General features: G+C 39.1%; 1 protein-coding gene across 8 annotated transcripts in view; it reads left to right on the forward strand.

The window, feature by feature from the left end:
- LOC114249046 (uncharacterized) overlaps window positions 1–21,005 on the forward strand; it is a 32,114-nt gene extending 11,109 nt beyond the window's left edge. For all 8 annotated transcript variants that reach the window (XM_089731197.1, XM_089731200.1, XM_089731199.1 and 5 more), the window contains 12 exons: window positions 823–911; window positions 1,575–1,662; window positions 3,554–3,631; window positions 4,168–4,259; window positions 5,712–5,823; window positions 6,682–6,771; window positions 7,565–7,703; window positions 12,049–12,231; window positions 12,935–13,063; window positions 14,488–14,603; window positions 15,452–15,648; window positions 16,073–21,005. In XM_089731197.1, coding sequence (XP_089587323.1) covers window positions 823–911; window positions 1,575–1,662; window positions 3,554–3,631; window positions 4,168–4,259; window positions 5,712–5,823; window positions 6,682–6,771; window positions 7,565–7,703; window positions 12,049–12,231; window positions 12,935–13,063; window positions 14,488–14,603; window positions 15,452–15,648; window positions 16,073–16,150 — 1,391 coding nt within the window. In that variant the 3' untranslated portion in view covers window positions 16,151–21,005. The remainder of the gene's footprint in view (window positions 1–822; window positions 912–1,574; window positions 1,663–3,553; window positions 3,632–4,167; window positions 4,260–5,711; window positions 5,824–6,681; window positions 6,772–7,564; window positions 7,704–12,048; window positions 12,232–12,934; window positions 13,064–14,487; window positions 14,604–15,451; window positions 15,649–16,072) is intronic.
- The last annotated feature ends 113 nt before the right edge of the window (window positions 21,006–21,118 follow it).

Raw genomic sequence — 21,118 nt, forward strand, 5'->3', positions numbered from 1 at the left:
CACCGTATATGCGATACAAGTTTACGGGCATCTGCTACAAGATGTCGCTAGTTTCCATACAAAAAATATTTGTCTTAGAGTATCGCAGTTTCAGGGTCCTAGCTTAAGCCGGAATGTGTTAGCCGACAATGGCCACTCATATTTATAGTAGAAAATCAGGGGTAATTTGTTCATGAATACTCTTGAATACTGTCTTAAACAATTGTTTACACGCGTCGGACTTATCTAACAATTTTAACATTAAGGAAACGGTCAATTTTAATTAATCTTAGTTAAGTAAATAGCAGTGTTACCCCGATATATATATTTGTTAACTTGGATATATTTATATTGTACTTTTGGTCGAAATTATAACCATTACAATCACCAATTTTAGGCAACGAAAGATCATAGTTTCACACATATTTTTTATTATCTTTATTTAAGGAGATTATTCACCTAGTGAATATGCCACTCCATTGTGCAACAAAAGAGAGTAACAAAATAATTATATAAACAAATAAAGGAAACTGTTATCGTCTCTGAAGGCCCACCAAAACTATTTTATAAAGTGACTTAGCCATTTCGGATTGCGGAAAGGCTAATACGTAATTTACACCTAAAAAACTTGTCGAAAATCTGTATATTTTGCAAAGAATTGTTGTCTCAAATCATCGTTCCGCGCACACTCCATCATAATGTGAAAAGCATCTTCCACTACATCACAAACTGAGTTTCACACAAAATAAGGGATGCTTATGGAACTATGCTCTTGTCGCATTTGTGTCTGCTCGAAACTCGAAAACGAAAACCCCGGCAGTAATCGGCAGTAATCTCACTTAGATTCGGCGACGTCTTCGTCCACGGGCGAGTTGATCCCGAAAGCGAAGCGCAAGTACACAAAGCGAACGCCCGACTCGAAGAAAGAATCCGTAAGTCTGCCGAAATGTGTTGCGAATTTTTTTTTCTTTGTCCCCACCTTATTCCACTGGGTGGGGTCGGCACAGCGAATTTTTTCATTCCATTCTCCCCATTCAACCGTCATCTCAACGCTCATTCCTCATTCCTCATTCTCTCATATCGTCATTCAAACACTTCATCCATGACTTCTTCGGTCGACCTCTTCCCTCTCTATCTTGCACTACCATTTCCATACATCTCCTAGTCACATGCATCACATGTCCACACCACGCTAACCGTCCGCTCTTTAATTTATCAATCACCGGGGCGCTACTTTCACACTTCCTCTGATACGCGTGTTGAGAAAACCGAATGAAGCAAAAGAAAAGTTTGTGTGTCCCCTAAAAACGGTCTTAGCCAAGCCACTGCAGCTTTTATTAAGACCGATTGAGACTTGACGTGAAAATTGAATCCGATTGACCTGCCTTCGTTTTAACACCATCAGCCGTCTGGCGTCTCGTTATATATAACCCATAGATCAATCACCCCCCACCACTACAATCAGAAGGCTCCAAACCGAATTAATTCTCTCCAAAGTTCATCTAGAACATTCGTAATTCGTTTTCGGCGACTACGCATTTAAACTCTGTTTATTTGTGTTTATCTTAATCGTTTTGTGCGTTCCTTACTTCTAGAACACAACGGATAAAGTGAAGGGAAAACGCGGAAGGCCGAGGAAAAGCGAGCAGGTGTCGGCAAATAACAAACAAATGCCACAAGCAAGTGAGTATACTGTAGCAGATTTACCCTCTAGTTGTATAGTTAAGACGCAGTCCTCTGCAGCTCTGTACTGATCCCGAGCTCTTCTCGTGCACAAACAGACACAGACCCGACCTACATCTAACTGAGGGTCCTATACCACACTACTATAGACACAGTCCTCTGCAGCTCTGTACTGATCCCGAGCTCTTCTCGTGCACAAACAGACACAGACCCGACCTACATCTAGCCGAGGGTCCTATACCACACTACTATAGACTAGACTTGCGCAAAACATCACTTCCCAATGTAATGTGATATGACATCACTTCTACAGACAGGTGATATTACTCGAAAACATTACACATCGCTCTTAACATTACTCGGCGCGTTCAATAGATACTGTGACGAATGCATTGTATCTATACACCCGAATCATTACCTAAGTGATGTGTTCATACTTTGTATTGTAATACACTGTTATATTACTTGACAGAGATTGACTTACTTAATATTATAATAATTTTATTTTTTACTTTATATAATTTATTGCGGGATGAACGGATTTCATATGGCGACTTAGACTGCAAATTGAGCTCAACGATAATGTTAATATACGAGAGCAGTAGACGCATTGTTTCGGCGCGGTCTCCTCAAAATGCATCCAAAGAGGACTGTACTTTCATTTAGACGCCATTCTTTCTTTCACTTATTAAACACGCATTAAAACAAATAATAAAACTATCTTCAAACAAGTGCTTAAGTAATTCAAACACAAAAAATAATATGAAATATTACTAAACAATTACGAGCGACTAGCGATTTTACAAAAGCTGCGAATAAAAAATTAAGTAACTACTTGCAGGGAACTACCGGCTGGCCGCATGAAAAATATAAATACAAATACCTATATTAAAATTCAGACGTACCATAGGTATAAAAATGTACCTAGCGGCCAGGGCATACGGTTCAAAATCACTAGGAATAATTCCGTGTCGCTTGCTCATTTATTTTGCGTAGATCGGTCTGTCTCGCTCGCTCGGTTCCGTTCGTGTATCAAGCAACATTACACGACAAAGAAAGAAACATGTTGGGTGATAGCTTCGCTAGAAGTAATAGTGTTCTGTGGGTGATAGTGTGATGTTTGTTTCCTTCGCGTAATGTGTGATGTTGCATTACATCGTAGAGTAATATTACCGGAGTAATATCACTCGCATTACTTACACATGTCTACTATAGACACAGTCCTCTGCGGCTCTGTACTGATCCCGAGCTCTTCTCGTGCACAAACAGACACAGACCCGACTTACATCTAGCCGAGGGTCCTATACCACACTACTATAGACACCGTCCTCTGCAGCTCTGTACTGATCCCGAGCTCTTCTCGTGCACAAACAGACACAGACCCGACCTACATCTAGCCGAGGGTCCTATACCACACTACTACAGACATAGTCCTCTGCAGCTCTGTACTGATCCCGAGCTCTTCTCGTGCACAAATAGACACATATCCGACCTACATCTAGCCGAGGGTCCTATACCACACTACTACAGACATAGTCCTCTGCAGCTCTGTACTGATCCCGAGCTCTTCTCGTGCACAAACAGACACATATCCGACCTACATCTAGCCGAGGGTCCTATACCAAACTACTATAGACACAGTCCTCTGCAGCTCTGTACTGATCCCGAGCTCTTCTCGTGCACAAACAGACACAGACCCGACCTACATCTAGCCGAGGGTCCTATACCACACTACTACAGACATAGTCCTCTGCAGCTCTGTACTCATCCCGAGCTCTTCTCGTGCACAAACAGACACATATCCGACCTACATCTAGCCGAGGGTCCCCAACCATACTACTGTAGACACAGTCCCACTGGTTTTACACTAGATTGTATACTTCTCTTGCAGAAATAAGAGTGAGGAGTAACCTCATGCCGGACAGCTCGGAACCCATCAATTTGGACAGCGACGAAGAGCCCGATCTGGGTATGAAGTACAATCAAATTATCGCCAACAATAAATCCTTATCATTTATCAAACTTTCAAACAAGATCGGTCCTTTGTTAATTGAGATTCTCTTCAGATTTAAACCTATAATAAAGCTGGTTTATTAACTGTTTAACCCACAGACACAGCCCGCTGAGTTTCTCGTCGGATCTTCTCAAGGTCTTCGTTTCCGATCCTCTGGTAGATTCTGCGAAGCACTGCTCTTTCTAGGGACAGTGCTAGCAGCGTTAGCAGGTTAGAGCCGAGTGAGCTCACCTAATCGTTTGGTGAATCTAGTATGACCCCTCGAGGTCACTAGGAAAACTATCGCAAAACTTTTTAGCATCTGTGATGTTGCACTAAAATGGGGAAAATGAAACAAAGCCCCCGGCCGAAGCCTTTCTTCGAAGGACTCATATCAGTAGCCAACCACCATTTTACTAAGACTTTATCCCACCTTACCTCGCTTCATGTAAATTCATCCCATTTGATCACAGCTTCAAATGGCCCAGATTAAAAAGATTTTTCTCCAACAGGATCACCGAGCCAAACCTCAGATTCCCTGAGTCTGGATGAGAATCTACGCGCCCTAAGGCACATACACGAGAAATACGCCAACATCGATAAGGTACGTTCCTATATATCGAAGGGATGAAAAGAGATTTCGACATTTATCTTTGTAATTAAATGTGCCTTTTATTTGGTACTAGCGACCCGCTCTCGCTTCGCTTCGGGAATATTTAATTTATTATTGACTAGCTGAGTCCCGCGGTACGAAAATAACCGCGGGTAACGCCGCAGGGCGAAGCTAGTCTAAAAAAAGTAGCCTAAGGTACTCCTTATATCATTAGCTACGTATCAGCGAAAGTCCCGTCAAAATCGGTCCAGCCGTTCCAGAGATTAGCCGGAACAAACAGACAGACAAAAATTGTAAAAAATGTTATTTTGGTGTATGTACCGTATATGTATATATTCATATGCATGTCGTGAAAAGCGGTTATATCAATATTACAAACATACACTCCAATTTTATTTATATGTATGTATAGATTATGAAAATAAGATGGCAGATTTTTTCCTACTTACTTTTTTTTTATTGCTTAGATTGGTGGATGAGCTCACAGCCCACCTGGTGTTTAGTGGTTACAGGAGCCCATAGACATCTACGACGTAAATGCGCCACCCACCTCGAGATATGAGTTCTAATGTCTCAGTATAGCCACAACGACTGCCCCGCCCTTCAAACCGAAACGGGTTACTGCGTCACGGCTCAAATAGGCAAGGCGGTGGTACCTACCCGTGCGGACTCACAAGAGGCCCTACCACCAGTAAAACTTGACACTTTTCGTTATATTTTGGGTAATATACACTATATTTTTATAAATTTGTTATATGTATAATATGTTGTACTGATGTGTAAGCTATATTATTGTAAACTTTCATCAAAATCCATCCAGTTCTTTTTGCGTGAAAGTGTAACAAACATACACTCTATACATTCTTACAAACTTTCACGTTTTTAATATTAGTAGTAGGATTAGCATCAACAGTCCATTAATTTTAAATGAACTTCAATTATGCTTACTCCATTCAAATAGTTAAGTTTTTTTTTTATGATATTTTTTTCAAATGTTTAACCTTTAAATGGCCCTCCCCCTGATATCTTATACCTTTAATCGAGCAATTCTTGTATATATATAATCTGAATCTCGGAAACGGCTCCCAACGATTTTCATAAAATTTAGTATACAGGGGATTTCGGGGGCGATAAATCGATCTAGCTACGATTTATTTTCAGAAAATTTTGTTTTTTTCGTGTCTTCAATAATCAACTTTATCGATAATCAACTTTATGACCCTTCCCGACATCTATTGGCGAATAATAATACTATTTTTCTTAATTGAGAGCAACTAACCGCTTTAAAGACAAAACAAGATGGCGTTATCATTAAAAAAAAAGAGCAAAGCTCGGTCATCATTTGGTATATAAAGGTATTAGTAAGTCGGTTCCTTGAAGCCGTTAGTGCAACAGAAACACATTGTTAAATAAACAAATTTATTTGTCCGTTTCTCTCATCAGGACGACCTGTACGAAGCACACTTGTTGGCGGCGAACTTTAAGAAACCTTCCCAGGACTCCGGTCAGAGGAATCGTGACGATGACGACGTGCTATCCATCAGGAGCTCAGACGGTAAGGAGTTACGGGTGGATCTTGGATCCAGGTCGTGTTATAATAACATGCGTCAACAAAAAGAGACAATAGACCTCAAGTCTCAAGGTGTGCAGCGGGATTCAAGTGTTGATATCCATAGATTCCGTAACCACTTAATACCAGGTAGGCCGTTATCTGGTACGCCCGTAGGCACAGTAAAAAATGTTAACTAAAGCTTATTTGAAATGAATGAAAACTTCACCAGTTCATCGGATTACCTTACGATAATGTAATTAAATAAATTGCGTAATTACTGGTGGTAGGACCTCTTGTGAGTCCACGCGGGTAGGTACCACCACCCTGCCTATTTCTGCCGTGAAGTCGTAATGCGTTTCGGCTTGAAGGGTGCTGCAGCCGTTGTAACTATACTGAGACCTTAGAACCCACATCTCAAGGTGGGTGGCGGCATTTACGTTGTAGCTGCCTATGGGTTCCGGTAACCATTTATCATCAGGTGGGCTGTGAGCTCGTCCACCCAATTATGCAATAAAAATAAAAATAATAAACGTTCAGACAAAGAGAAAATAATTGCTTGTTCGAAGTGAGCATCGAAGCTGCGATCCTTAATGTCGTGACGGACGCTAACCAGACTTTAAGGTTACGCTGAAATAGCCTCTCAAGGCTATCACTTAGTCAGGAAAAAAAAATTTTTTTTTTATTGCCCTTGTATGCAGACTAGCTTACGGCACACCTGATGGTGAGTGCTTACCGTCGCCCATGGACTTCAGCAATGCCAGGGGCAGAGCCAAGCTGCTGCCTACCGCTTTATACTCTCCACAAGCCTCTTTTGAAGAAGGAAATTCTACATAATTGTTTTTATTTCTTTACAAACTCCAGGGAACGGTTCCGTGAAGGACTTGGACTCGAGGGTCGAGAAGCTGGAGAACGGCTCCGACTCGGACACGGGCAGCACCAGCTCTGGCTCCGGTAAGTGCACCAAGTGCCACAAGATCCTATAGCAGCAACAAACACACTGCTTTATAACCCTTATTCCTATGTGACTAAGGTGCATCCTACGATTTACTGGTGGTAGCGCATCTTTTCATCCCGCACGTGTGGGGCAGTAAAAACTATAGAATTCACGCCTTAAGATGAGCAACGGTAGGCTTCTGTAATCACTTAACACCAGATGGGCCGTGAACTCGTCCATAGATCTTAAGTAATAATGATGTCTCATACGTGACGGCAGTTTCTATAAATTTGCTTTAGTTTCAGCATTTTCTCCTACCTTTCCATGACAAAAGTCGGTCAGTAAGTTCTCGAGAGTAGTTCCAAGTGGACCTCTCAAGTGTATCCCCTAGTGGACCCCTCAGTTGTGCCACCAAGCATACCCCGCAAGTGTATCTCAAGTGTACACCCTAAAAGTACCCCTCAAGTAGACCCCTAAGTTTACCCCTCAAGTGTACACACCAAGAGTACCCCTCAAGTGGACCCCTAAGTTTACCTCCCAAGCGTGAAACAGTAACAAACATACACTCATACATTCTTACGAACTCGCGTTTATACGATTTAATCATTACATATTACGCACCTAAAAAGGATATATCACAAAAGGAACTCCCTTCCAACCGGGTATCCTCAAGACACGTCTCTCTCTCTCTTTCTCTCTCTTATTTTTTAGGACACCCAGGTTTGGTCCCCTCACAATACGGACCTCATATTCTAGTTTCTCCCCTCGTTCTTCCAACATAATAAGGCCAATACCTGACATTTCCACCAGGCTCGTCAAGCTCCGGGTCCAGTTCGTCGTCGAGCTCCGGAAGCTCCAGCTCATCAGACAGCTCCGATTCGGACTCGGGGTCTGAAGACGAGAGGCCCAAAGAGGAGCAGCCTCCGATTGCCCACAACGAGGACGACAGGTGAGCGTAATTTATTAATTATTGCCCTTTAAGTCACCGTTGTTCATGGACATCAGCAATTTTTTATTTTATTGCTTTGGAGGGTGGACGAGATCACAGCCCTTCTGGTGTGAAATTGTTACTGGAGCCCATAGACATCTACAATATAAATGAAATATATATCGACGCTTGAAAGGCAAACGTGACTAAGCGATAATGCGTGAACTTTACAGTAGACTAATTTAAAGTTGAAATACCTGAAAAAAAATCTATTTTAACGAATCTAGCTGTATGATTGAAATGATTTTAATAGACCTAGAAATATATTTTTTTTGCGCATCGAATATGGTTATTGCCTATCATTTATGTATAAAGCAGTTATTGTCGCTTAGTCACGTTTGCCTTTCAAGTGTCGATATATATGAGCATTTCTCAAAATTATTGCACAATAGACTTTAGCCTCTGTCCCATTTTTTTTATATTTTGTTCCGGCTAATATATTAGTTCATTACTACTTTTTATAAATTGTGTAAGCAGTATAACTACTCTACTTATTAAAAAGGAAAAAAAAACAGATATAAATACAATGAGATTTTTTCATTAAAAATATATATGTATCATAAATCAGCTTCAACCAGTTGTATGAAAAGTGCAGTGTCCTAATCTCAATATCTTACCAAACCATCGATCTTTAGTTGAATGGGCATGGGCATTGTATAAATATAAAATATTATTTATTTATAGCCATAAGTCACAATTCATCCTAAAACATCCCTTTTAACATTACTTTATAATTAAATTTCTAATTAATGATTTTAACTTGTCCCGTAAAAAGTTCCACCTAGAAATTCCAGTTTTTGTTACCATAATTCTGAAGAAATATGAGAATCGATTAATGCAATTATATTTTAGAATAATGGTAGCATTAGCCGGCTTGGCATCCGTCTTGTTTTAATTTCGACTAGTTCTCTCTGGTGCCGGTACGAACGGTAAAAGTCAATATTTAAGCTAGCGGTCAGAAAAAAATTCCACCTTTGTTACTCAAAAAACATAGATATGTGCAGATTTTATTGTTATTTCACTTAACCTACTATTAAAGCTCCCATTCTTGATTTCGTTAATCAAATCGAAATAAGAGTAATCGTGTGAGTTGCATGTGTTTACAAATAAAATGACATTTTGTTCTTGATTTGTTACTTCTTTTTTTGTTACTTTTGTGTGGTAACGTATAAATGGAAAAGAGAGTAACAAAATAGGAAATCATTAGGCTGAGTATATATAATATATTATTATTATTATTTAACTTTCTGTTTAAAATAATTTTATAATAATTATTGCAATTACAACGGCGTCAATTTCTTTGTTTTTTTGTTGTACTATTACAGATTTGTACTATGAAATAGATTGGGAGTTTTTTGTTAGTATTTTTCTATCAGTTTGATTAGTTTATTTAAAAACAAATGCGGCTTTTAAATATCTGCTTGTTTTAATCTAAAAGTGCGATCATAGTAAAGAGAGAACTACTGCATGATATTCCTTCTGATGTGGTGAGCTAAATTTCAAAATATCTGTTGTTCTGGGTAACGTAAAAAAAGAGTTCTTTTACACTAACACTTTTTTTTTCCTACCTATGCTGATAGCTTTGAGAGGCTATTTCAGCTTCACCCTAACGTTTGTAGGTGAGCTCACGGGGCTCAACCGGAGAGTTGCTAACACTGACCCTAGCAAGAGCAGTGCTTCGCAGAACCTACCACTGGATCGGAAACGCGACCCACTGAGAAGATCCGGCGAGAAACTCAGTGGGCTGTGTCTATGTGTTAATTCGCTCGTCGAGCCCTTCGTCGCAAGCGACGGGTTCGACTCTAACCTCTGCTGAAAAAATGAGGCGCTACCGCGAAAGACTTAAAGAAAATCCACAAAAGATGGAGGAGCAGCGAATACGAAACATAGAAAGGATAAAATCTAAATATTTATATAAATCAGTAAGTGAGATGTCAGAAGACGAAAAAAATAAACAAAGACAAAAGTGGCGTGCCTGTGTTTACACCTTGGCCTATCATGGCCTTTTTCTTCGACACATTTTATCAAGGCATCCAGATTCGTCTAATAATCCGCTGCATTTTGTATCAAGTATGAACGCTGTAGAAATAAAAATATTATTACGTTGTCCATTTTTCTGGTGCCAAAGATGTGATTATGATTTATACGATCACTATCCAGCCGATGAATGTGATTATTGCTATTAAAGGTTTTTACTGAATTAGAAACCGTTAGGCCTCCTTTTCATTATGATTAAAAAAGAACTGAAACGATATTTTTGTTATAGTAACCGGCAAACATCTTGAGCAAATGACCTTGACTGCGCAGAACCGAATTTTAGATCACTTTGGTGGTGAGGGTGAGGCGCGACGGCAGGGGAAATCGTATCGAGCGCGTTATTGGTAGATCAGTCGAACCTTGCGCCCCGCACCGCGCCCTCGTTCCGCTTGCTCCCAAAAGTACGCTTGCGTACAGTGAAAAGTCTATCGTTATTAATCGTTAAGTTATTTGTTATAATTGCTTGTTGACTTTGTTGCCATTGCTATTTGTTGAGTGTTTGTTGATTTTTTATAAAAAATACACTATGCCGCGACAAACTGGTGTAGTATTCAAAAGAAAGGGTAGAAAAATTGTGTACGACGTATATTGCTTCATTATAAAACAGGGGGAAAATGATATGGAAAAAGTAAAACAGACTTCGGAAGCAACAAAATCATCAGTGAGTACTGTTACGTCCATTATTAACGAAGCTAAAGGCTCTGGCTTGCTCGCCGTGTTTGGGACTCCGGGTAAGAAAAGATCAGGGAAGAAGAAAGTTACCGGAACGGATAGTGTCGTTCAATCTGTAATAAAAAGATGTAATCATAATAACTACATAGCAAGCAGCGCAACTCCGTACCGTAGAAAGGCTTCGAAAAATTTAAAGAAAATATACATTTTAATGGCTCGGAATGAAGTTTACGACGAATTATGAAAGAGCTAGGCTTCAGATGAAAAAAAAAACAGAAAATAATCGGAAGCTGGTAATTAAAAAAAGTAACATTCGATTACTACGAATCGAATATCTTCAAAAAATAATTATCTATAGACAAAAAAGAAGATCGAACCGACCGAGTTGTAAACTACACCGATGAGCCCTATGTCGACTCATCACGATGATGGCGACTCGGGTGATGAAAACAGTGATGATGATGATGGTTAAGATTATGATAACGAAAAAAAAATTACAAATAGCAGCTTCGCTTCAACTGAACCAACACCTGGCAACAGCTCTAATTTTGACTTAATAGAAGGAATATCTATTTTACCCCAAGATTAAATTATTAAACAATTATTAACCTATATTTTTTGTTGAATGTTTAAATATATAAATAAATACATATGTTGATTTTAATAATTTAACTGCATTATGACGCAGAGTAAATAATGTTTTTGCACGTGAGTGTACCATGCGCAAACTTACCCCCACTACGTCAACAAATGCTCAAGAAGTTTGCCGGCTATTATACCTACTCGTAAATGTTCCTAAATATTTGAATAGGGTATTTTTTAAACGAAAAATGTTTAAATGTCCTTTGACAGCAGTTCATACTATAATCTACATATATAAATATAATTATAATTATTTTTAACACGGGTCAAAGTTTATTATAATTTGAACTACTTCGAAAACTAGCCTTATAAAATCCTAGTTTGTTACCAGTATTCCATTTTTGTTACTGTCCCATAAAAGCGGACACGTATTTCTTTTCAAATTTTTTATTTATTATCTTAAAACCTGCAATTTTTTTTAAAAAAGCAAAAGAAGTGTATTGTTATTTCATTTGTGAACGTATTTAAAAATAAAACAACATCAAAACTTCTTTACTGTGATTTTAAAACAAAGTTGTGGGCAAATGGTAACGTAAAGGATATATTACAACTTATATAAGTAACATTTTGCTATAAATGTTAACAGTTTTTTATAGACACGTAAAATGATGTTTATGTCACCCTATTGAAATGCATAAAAGTTGACGAAATTGATTTGGTGTTTTAATTAACGTAATTGATAGACGGTAACAAAATAAGAATATTTCTCCGCCCTTGGTATATTTCTACACATTTCTCTACTTTATTACATATTAAAAACCTCACAACAAACCTCATATTCAAAATCTTTAGACACCTATCTACAAATAAAAACAAAAAAATGCATTAGTTTAACATTTTTATTTTAGTACATTATTTTATTGGTGGTGCATTTATTTTGAGAAATGCTCATATGTATATGTTTCCAACTGTCCAGTTAATTGTATAGTTAAGTACAAACCCATCTTGTTTCCAGCCGGTCGTTCGGTGCGTGGTCGCACAGCGGGCCGGCGTCCGACTCGGACACGGATCCGGAGCGCGCGGCGGACGTGCCTCCCCCGCAGGAGAACGACGTCAGCGAGAGCGAGAACGAGTCGCCGGACAAGAGCTTCCAGTGCCACATATGCCGGAAGTGGTATTCCACGAAGGTCACGTTAAAGTAAGCATGCCGACTTTAGCAACCGCTCATCCGGTCAGTGCCACCACCTCTTGAGGCTTGAGGTATGACTCAATGTGTCGTAAAATGGCTGGGCTGTGGAAGAACCAGGTGGGAGATTGGTGCCTACCCGCGCGAACTTCCATACCCGTAAAAGGATTTTTTTTCTTCTTCCTATCTGCTCTAGTAACCTCGAGGGGTTATTCTAGATTCACTGAACTATTAGGTGAGCTCACGGGGCTCAAACTTGACGTTGCTAACATTAGCCCTAGCAAGAGCCGTGTTTCGCAGAATCTATGACCGAATCGGAAACGCGACTCACCGAGAAGATCCGGCGAGAAACTCAGTGGGCTGTGTCTGCGGGTTAATTTACTCGTCGAGCCTTTCGTCGAAAAATGTTTCGTCACAAAAAACAGGAATATATATAGCCACCGATGCAAATCTTTCGCTATTCAGAAATTTATTTTCTAAGGGAACAACGCCCTCTACTTAACATCGCATGAACTTACACATTACCCTAGATATAATAATTAATTTGGACTATTAAAATAATTAGAATTGGCTTAAAGGTTGAGTAAAATAGTTTTCTCTCTAACATAGTACCATCAAAGTACTGTAGATGGCGCGCGGGTGCTATTCCTACACTTCGTGGCAGTCAGAGCAGAACTAAGTTCCTCCGGTTTGATATAATGTATATGGTCCACAGAATACACAGACGCAGCCACCAGAACAGGGGAGGAGGAAATTCTAGGTCCAGGACTCGTTCCTCAGACAGATACGAGTGTGATTGCTGCAACGAGACGTTTAATAGACGCGAGAAACTATGGGAGCATAAGTGAGTGTCGGTCTACCGAATAGTAGACCATCGAAAATAAGCTAGTATTTCCTAACTTTCACAAAGATCTTTAGTAGACCTTATTCAATGAACTTCGGTCATAATAATACTTCTACAAAAAGATCGAGGTAGTAAACGACATTATATGAGTCGTCTATTATCAAAGGTGGCAATCTGTGCATTTGGACAAATTTTTTTTATTGATATGTCAATACAGATTTATTTGAATATAATCGTCTCCTTCAAAGAATACGGTTCAAAACCTGCATTAAATAAAGGTTAATAGTTAACCTGTTATTTATCTAAGATGTCGTTCCGAAGAGTTTTGTGACTGCCAATGGAATACAAAGTCAATAATTCGTTTTTCTGATTTACCAATCGTTGTCCAAAAGTCAGATTGCCGCCTTTGATAATAGTCGACTCATATGTACCTAGTAACACACTGTCTACAAAAAGGTCGAGGTAGTAAACGACATAATATGTTCCTAGTTACACATTGTCTACAAAAAGGTCGAGGTAGTAAACGACATAATATGTTATACCTAGTAACACACTGTCTACAAAAAGGTCGAGGTAGTAAACGACATAATATGTTGTACCTAGTAACACACTGTCTACCAAAAGGTCGAGGTAGTAAACGACATAATATGTTCCTAGTTACACACTGTCTACAAAAAGGTCGAGGTAGTAAACGACATAATATGTTGTACCTAGTAACACACTGTCTACAAAAAGGTCGAGTTAGTAAACGACATATTATGTACTTTGTAACACACTGTCTACAAAAAGATCGAGGTAGTAAACGAAATATGGACCTAGTAAAACACTGTCTACAAAAAGGTCGAGGTAGTAAACAACATATGTACCTAGTAACACACTGTTTAGAAGAAGGTCGAGGTATTAAACGACGTATGTACCTGGTAACGCACTGTCTACAAAAAGGTTGAGGGAGTAAACGACATATGTACCTACTAACGCATTGTTCACAAAAAGGTCGAGGTAGTAAACGACACATGTACTTAGTAACGCACTGTCCACAAAAATATCCAAGTAGTAAAGCACACAACTAGTAATATACTGTCTACAAAAATGTCGGGGTAGTAAACCACACACCTAATTACACACTACAAAAAGGTCAAAGTAGTAAACGTACCTAGTAACCTATCTAGTAACACACTGTCTACAAAAATGTATTTATATTAAACGGCATACCTAGAACACGCCATTCACAAACCAATAGAATTAGTACACAAATTAACGGATACAACAATCACTCTGAACACATCCGACGTTTTTTTTTTCTCTGCCCCCCCATCAAATGATACGCTTCCGCCATTATATCCCCCCCAATTATCGATTTATGCCATCGAACGTCTCCCTCGATCCGTTCAGTAGGCTTAAGATTAGATTCGTTCTGTCGCCAGGGCTGAAGCTCACCGCGGCTCCATGACGGTGCGCTGCGAGGTGTGCAGGAAGTGCTTCGAGGACGACTCCGAGCTGGCGGCCCACGACCGCACGCACACGGACGACGAGCGAGCCGGTGAGTGTACCGTCAGCACGACAGGCCGTATCAGGTACCGTCGTCAACACAAATATTTTATGTACCGTTGTCAGTACTGTTTGCGGACACCGTCCTCGCCGAACCTGTCACTTGCGACGAAGGACGAGTAAATTAACCCACAGACACAGCCCACTGGGCTTCTCGCCGGTTCTTCTCAGTGGTTCACGTTCCTGATCCGGTGGTAGAATCTGCGAAGCACTGCGAAGCACTGCGAAGCACTGCGAGTAGAACCGATTACCATCCTTCATGCCATCCCTGCAACGCTTTTATAGTCGATACGACATCTCTAGATTTATCGAGAACATTCTGGGCAAGTTGAGTAGCTTCGCTGTGTGTTTCCGCTAATAGATGGCGTTGTACTTCTTGAGCGTTCTCGATCTTACTATACAAACCTTTTATAATTCAAACTAGTGGTCCCTTAGTAGTCGAAATTCGAGAGACCTCTATGATCACATAATTCGCCAAGACTACACTATACACAAATGATGTTAAAGACAAACAATATTAATCTATTCTCAAAATTAGACCGCAGACAACAATAATACATGGTAGTGTGTGTAATGTTTTTTTTATTGATTTAATGTCGTTTTTATGGATAATTAAAAAAGATTAGCATTCTGCACTCCTTCTCTATATACTCTATAAGTGTGAGAAATGTCATTCTCTTCCGTTCGCGTAATTTTCGAAAAAAGTTAATATGTACATAGTTTTTGCTTCACGTATTAATATATAGATATATCACGTTCTTAATAAAGCTGCTGCTTAGCGGCGAGAATAGTTAGGTTTGTTAGTAGCGATGGCTGATCTGTCGCGTGACGGCACCGCAGGTAGGTGCGGGGAGTGCGGGGCCACGTTCCAGCGGTACGAGCAGCTGCGCCGGCACCGCTCGTGCGCGCACGGCGCCGCGCCCGACGGCATGCCGCACGCCTGCGCGCAGTGCGGCAAGCGGTTCTCGCACGCGCACTCGCTCACCCGCCACCTGCACAACCACGCCAAGCAACTGTACCGCTGCGTCGTGTGCAAGGTAACACAGACACAGTCCTCTGCGGCTCTACTGATCCCGAGCTCTTGTCTTGCACAAACAGACACAGATCCGACCTACATCTAGCCAAGGGTCCTATACCACACTACTATAGACACAGTCCTCTGCAGCTCTGTACTGTTTTTTTTTTTTTTTTATTGCTTAGGTAGATGGGCGAGCTCACAGCCCACCTGGTGTTAAGTGGTTACTGGAGCCCATAGACATCTACAACGTAAATGCGCCACCCACCTCGAGATATAAGTTCTAAGATCCCAGTATAGTTACAACGGCTACCCCACCCTTCGAACCGAAACGCATTACTGCTTCACGGCGGAAATAAGCGGGGTGGTGGTACATACCCGTGCGGACTCGTAAGAGGTCCTACCACCAGTGAAAACGACTTCTCACGTCCATTTCCTTGGCGCAGGCATCGTTCGCGCGAGCCGACCAGCTGGCGCAGCATCTCAACAGTCATTTGGCCAACTACAAGCGGTTGAAACCTTAAAGCACAGGGTCGGATCAAGGTGCAAAGGCCCTATGACACCGATCACAGGGCTGGACTCGGTCGGGGGTCACACGGACCCAGGGGGCTCGAATCATCTCACTTCACCGTTACGTGTTCTATAGAAGCGCATTGAATTTGTTGTTATTTTAATTGCGCGACGAAAAACAACTGGAATTATGTTTGAAATCATTTTTCGTGAATTCCTTTTTTTTTATGAAATTTTGATAGGAATTGTATGAATTGTTATAATTGTATAAATATTATGAATTTTAATTGCTCACGCCTGTTTTTATGTAGCAAATATTGGTTGTGCTCTGTACAAGACGGACCGCGATAGACTCGAAGCTATAAAAGATGTGTTTGTTCAGGAAGTGGAACTTCTTTTGGCACGGTGACGCCGCATTAGCTGTAGCGAAACGTATCCCGCCTGAAGAAGTTACACTTCTGTAACCCGGTATTCTTTGAAATGAATCTACAAATAATCCATTATGGACTGCTCGCCATATTGCGACGAAAACATTGCCTTTCTCCCGTGAGACGCGCCACACATATCAAGTCATGCAAGACCCTATTCGTTCAATTTGTAAATCCAACCCCTTTCATTAGGGGCTCGTTACCATCAATCGATCTAATCTAGTTCAATCCAATAGAAACTTTAATACATACACAAACGGTGGATTCATCTATAAACACTTTCAATTGCCTCTATTATTAATTATTATTAATTAATTAAAAAAAAAAAATTAAGCCCTCGCTTAACTACTAGAGCGAAAGGGCGCTTTTGAACAATGACGTCACCGTTCAAAAGCTCCTTTTCTGTACGAAGAGTAGACAAATGAGAATCATTTTACGGAGGCAATCGTAATTGCTATCAGATTACGAAGCATTGAGATCTTTTGAGGCTTCGAGCCTATTGAGACCTCCGTCTGGGCCGTTTTGGTACTTTCTGCTGCATGTGTTCAAAGAGGAACGCTATCATTTCTTATCCATCGCGTTAGAAGCACTGCTTCCATCCACATTGGTCTCCACAGATCTATTCTGAGTGTCAATGACGAACGGCCGAGAATTAGCAATGGTCACTTACCGTGAAACGGGCCTTACGTAACCGCGAAGTACGTCTTCGGGTCTATCCGTCGACATCCGTGTCCGCTTAACGTCGAATGAGACGTCCGCTCGCACCCCGAAATCCTTATCGACATACCCACATACCACGAAGACTTAAATAAAATTATACATCAATTTATATTATATACGTACACTTTTGTTTATTTTTTTTATATATATAGTAATACAATCTTCTCTGAAATCATGTATGAATTAATTTTATTGTGGTCTCTTATTGTTTACCGTCATAAGAAAAGGATGACGCGATTTTATCAATCAAATTGTTCTAATGATGACATGCGTATCAACATATGATATGATAAAATATGGAGGTTAGAATGATGTAAAAAGCACCGTCTCAGTGTATTAAAAAGAGATTAACTTCTTATGGGAAGGTAGATCGCTTCGTCACGTAACGCGTTACGGTGCCAGTCTGTCTGGCTTCTCTTTCTCTCACGCGCACGGCAGCGGTACTGAGAATGTATGTAACTCTCTAACTTTTCTTATATTCAATTTATGTTACAATTTTTCCTTACATTATCATATTAATATACATAAAGTTTAAGTAATAACCTAAGCTTTTCTCAAGTTAAACAATTTCAATATTAAATAGTTCAACTTAGATTAGTTTAAGTTATCACTTCTGTCGGGCGTCCCAAGACGCAATTTTCTTTTTATTTATTTTTTTATTTTTCCGTGTGTCATCTTCGCTTCATCCGGTTTCTGTCTTTGAATCTCTCGTATTTTCCGGGTGATTTTAAAAATATACAATATTTATATACTTGCATTTCCTAGGTTTAAGTGTAACATTGACGAGAATTTTGTTAGGTTGTGTTCAGCTTGTGCGAATAACAAAACTATTATAATAAGAGACGATATTTTCTTTAACACTAAATTGACTAATGGTTCTTTTAGGGAAGATTCTGTCGCTATTTGTCAAATTGACCGGTAATTTGTTAGACAAAAAATGCTGACCTTATATTGTAGTTCAATGCAAAAAATTGGTATTTTTAGAAAAGAGATAATATCAGTGTTAGTAAAAAGAAAAAAAAAACTATGAAATTACTTATAGAGAGAGCGAAAGGCTGTTTGGTTTAACATTTTTGCAACATTATAGGAGAGCCATTTAAAGTTTAAACATTTTGAAAAAATATCATCCTACCAAAGAAAAATCATAATAAAAATAAGACCACGCCATATTTATAAATATTAACAAAAGCAAAACATTAACTGTCCCCTTTAAGCTAGACCGTGCGAGAGAGAGATGGGCAGACTTTTCATGATGCGCATGCAGTGCGACGTCACGCCGCGCGCTTATTCACAAACACTACACAAGTGTAACGTGTGAGAATGTGTTGAACGCGAGCTGCATGGTAGGCGGAGTGGGGGATGTCAAGTTTTATTTTCGTTACGGAATTTCTTGTTTCGATCGCCGCTCTCAAAACCCGCGATAAAAGCTATGCAGTAGCATAATAACTAAATTAATTGGTAAGAAAAAGTTATGAAGTCAAATGTGCAAAATGCAATAAGATGATACGTGCATTTTCAATGCAAAAGTTCAAAATGAGTCATTTGACCCGTTATGTGGTATGTTTAGTGTCAAAGTCTCTTAAAAATAGATTCCTTCTCAGTATCGTTCGGATTCGTCTCTCACAAAGTCTACTGGATGTTCCGGCACCTTAGTAACAGAAATCGGTGTAATTACTTCAGTGCGCCGCGTAGGGCACCTGTGACCTACACGGCAGTCAACGGGTTAAAGTTAACCGCCATAGGTAGTCGTCGGAGGCAATAGGTCGGATCTAATTACCGTGAAATTACGTATTATAATATCGAATTCAATAAAATGTTTAGATGGTTTAAAATTTATTGTAAATAGACATGATTTAAAAAAACCGCCTTCAAATAGAAAAAATATATATATACCAAAACTAATTAATATACACTAAAAACAATAATCATCGAAATCGGTTGGCGTGATATTGAGTTATTCATCTATTTGTCGCGCACGTATTTAATGCTAATTTAAGACTTATATAGTTTTCTCATGGATACCATTATCAGAACTGGACTAAATTGAAATGGGACCGCACAGGAAGCTTCAGTTGTCTAATAAAAAAGAGTCATCAAAATAGATTCACCCAGTCAAAAGTTATGAGGTAAAGAACTTAAAAAAAAACCAAACCGTCGAATTGAGAACCTCCTCCTTTTTTTAAGTCAGTTAAAAAAGAAAATTTCATAAGCTTTCCCCGAGACGGGGAGACAACGTAAATTAAACCAGATAAATGTAGTTTTAATACAGTAAAAGCTCTTTGTTAGCTTAATTATGTTCCGTAAATATGCCGCAAATATAGAAACCATGTATCGAATAGTAATTTACATATGGAACTATATGGCATACGTTCCTAGGTAACCAAAAAACAAACTATAGTCACCGTTGTAACAAAGTTTATTTTACATTTTTATAAGTCGTTTGATGACACGCCTCCTACAAAGGATATTCGGTTAGACATTAGAATCATTTTTCATTAATGTGTATGACCATGTACCGATTAGATTTGAGAATAAAGAAATCTTTAGCCGCGAACATTGGAATCGCATATTTTTAATGTGGGAATCGTGAGAATTCGAGAAGCTTTTACTGTCTTATAAAATAAATTTTAATACTTAACATACTCATGTAAATCGTAAATAAACCAGAAAATTTAAGTATTCAATTTTGAAACTCATTTAAATATTGTTTGACATTCGACTTTATTCCTCTAGTTTCGAGTTGTGTACTAGCTAAATCGTTTTAAGGGTTGATTTTCATTGATTTAATGAATTTATCAATAAACGAATAATGTAGTTGTATTCACACCAATTTAGAAAACAATAGCATTATAAAACTTAGCGTGCAATGTATGACAACTTCATACCTTTTTCTTAATTTTTTTTAAGTGTGGCAATTGGCTTCTGACGGCTCCATTTTTGTCAGTGTTGAGTTTAAAAAAATCTTTATTTATTATAATAAATATACATAGATATTGTCATATGAAAAATTATATGAAACTAAATGAAATGAATTTGATTTATTTTAAATTACAATCAATTAGGATGAAATCAAATGTAACGAGATGAGGTGGGATGAAAAAATGTCTTAGTGAATTCTTTACTGAGACTTCAGCGGACTTTTTAGAGGAAAGCGAGCGAAACCATTTTCAGTGGCATTGTCTAATTTTTCTACATTATTGCACTTTCACGGATGCGAAACGATTAATAAATAAACCGTTATTACACTTTTAAACATTAAATTGGCAGAATCAAACAATTCCCCTGATATCGTTCCTCGCCTACCCGCCAAAAAGACCTATTATCAATAGACGAGTCCCGCCCGAGTTCGCGTTACATTGCAGGCTCACTTTCGAATTACGAGTGAACAGTAATATACCGTACCATGTAAGAAATTCATTACTGATTCGCCAGCGCTGTAGGCAATCATTAAATCAATTTAAATCTGTATTAATAAATAGCTGATTCGATATTTTTTCCAGTTAATCGTAAGCAAACACTTAAATGAATTGATAGACTTTCGATTCGACCCCCCCGCCCTCAGATGTGTATGTGTTAATGGGTCCCATGGCCCTCGGAGTCCGTCCCTGCCGTTACAATAATGAAGTGGGACCGTATCGGGAGAGTGCAAGTTGAATGAAGCAAGCATCTGATAAACACATTTTATTATATTATTATATTAAATATAGAGTTTTATTTAAAATGTTATTGTGTTTTATTTTTAACGAGATAAAATCATCCACAAGCTTAGCGAAGATGAATAAATACTGTTGTAAATGCTGTCGCTATAAGAAACGCATTTTTCTACTTAGTTAT

Source organism: Bombyx mandarina, chromosome 11 (assembly GCF_030267445.1).
Source record: "Bombyx mandarina strain Sakado chromosome 11, ASM3026744v2".
Taxonomy (NCBI): Eukaryota; Metazoa; Arthropoda; class Insecta; order Lepidoptera; family Bombycidae; genus Bombyx; species Bombyx mandarina.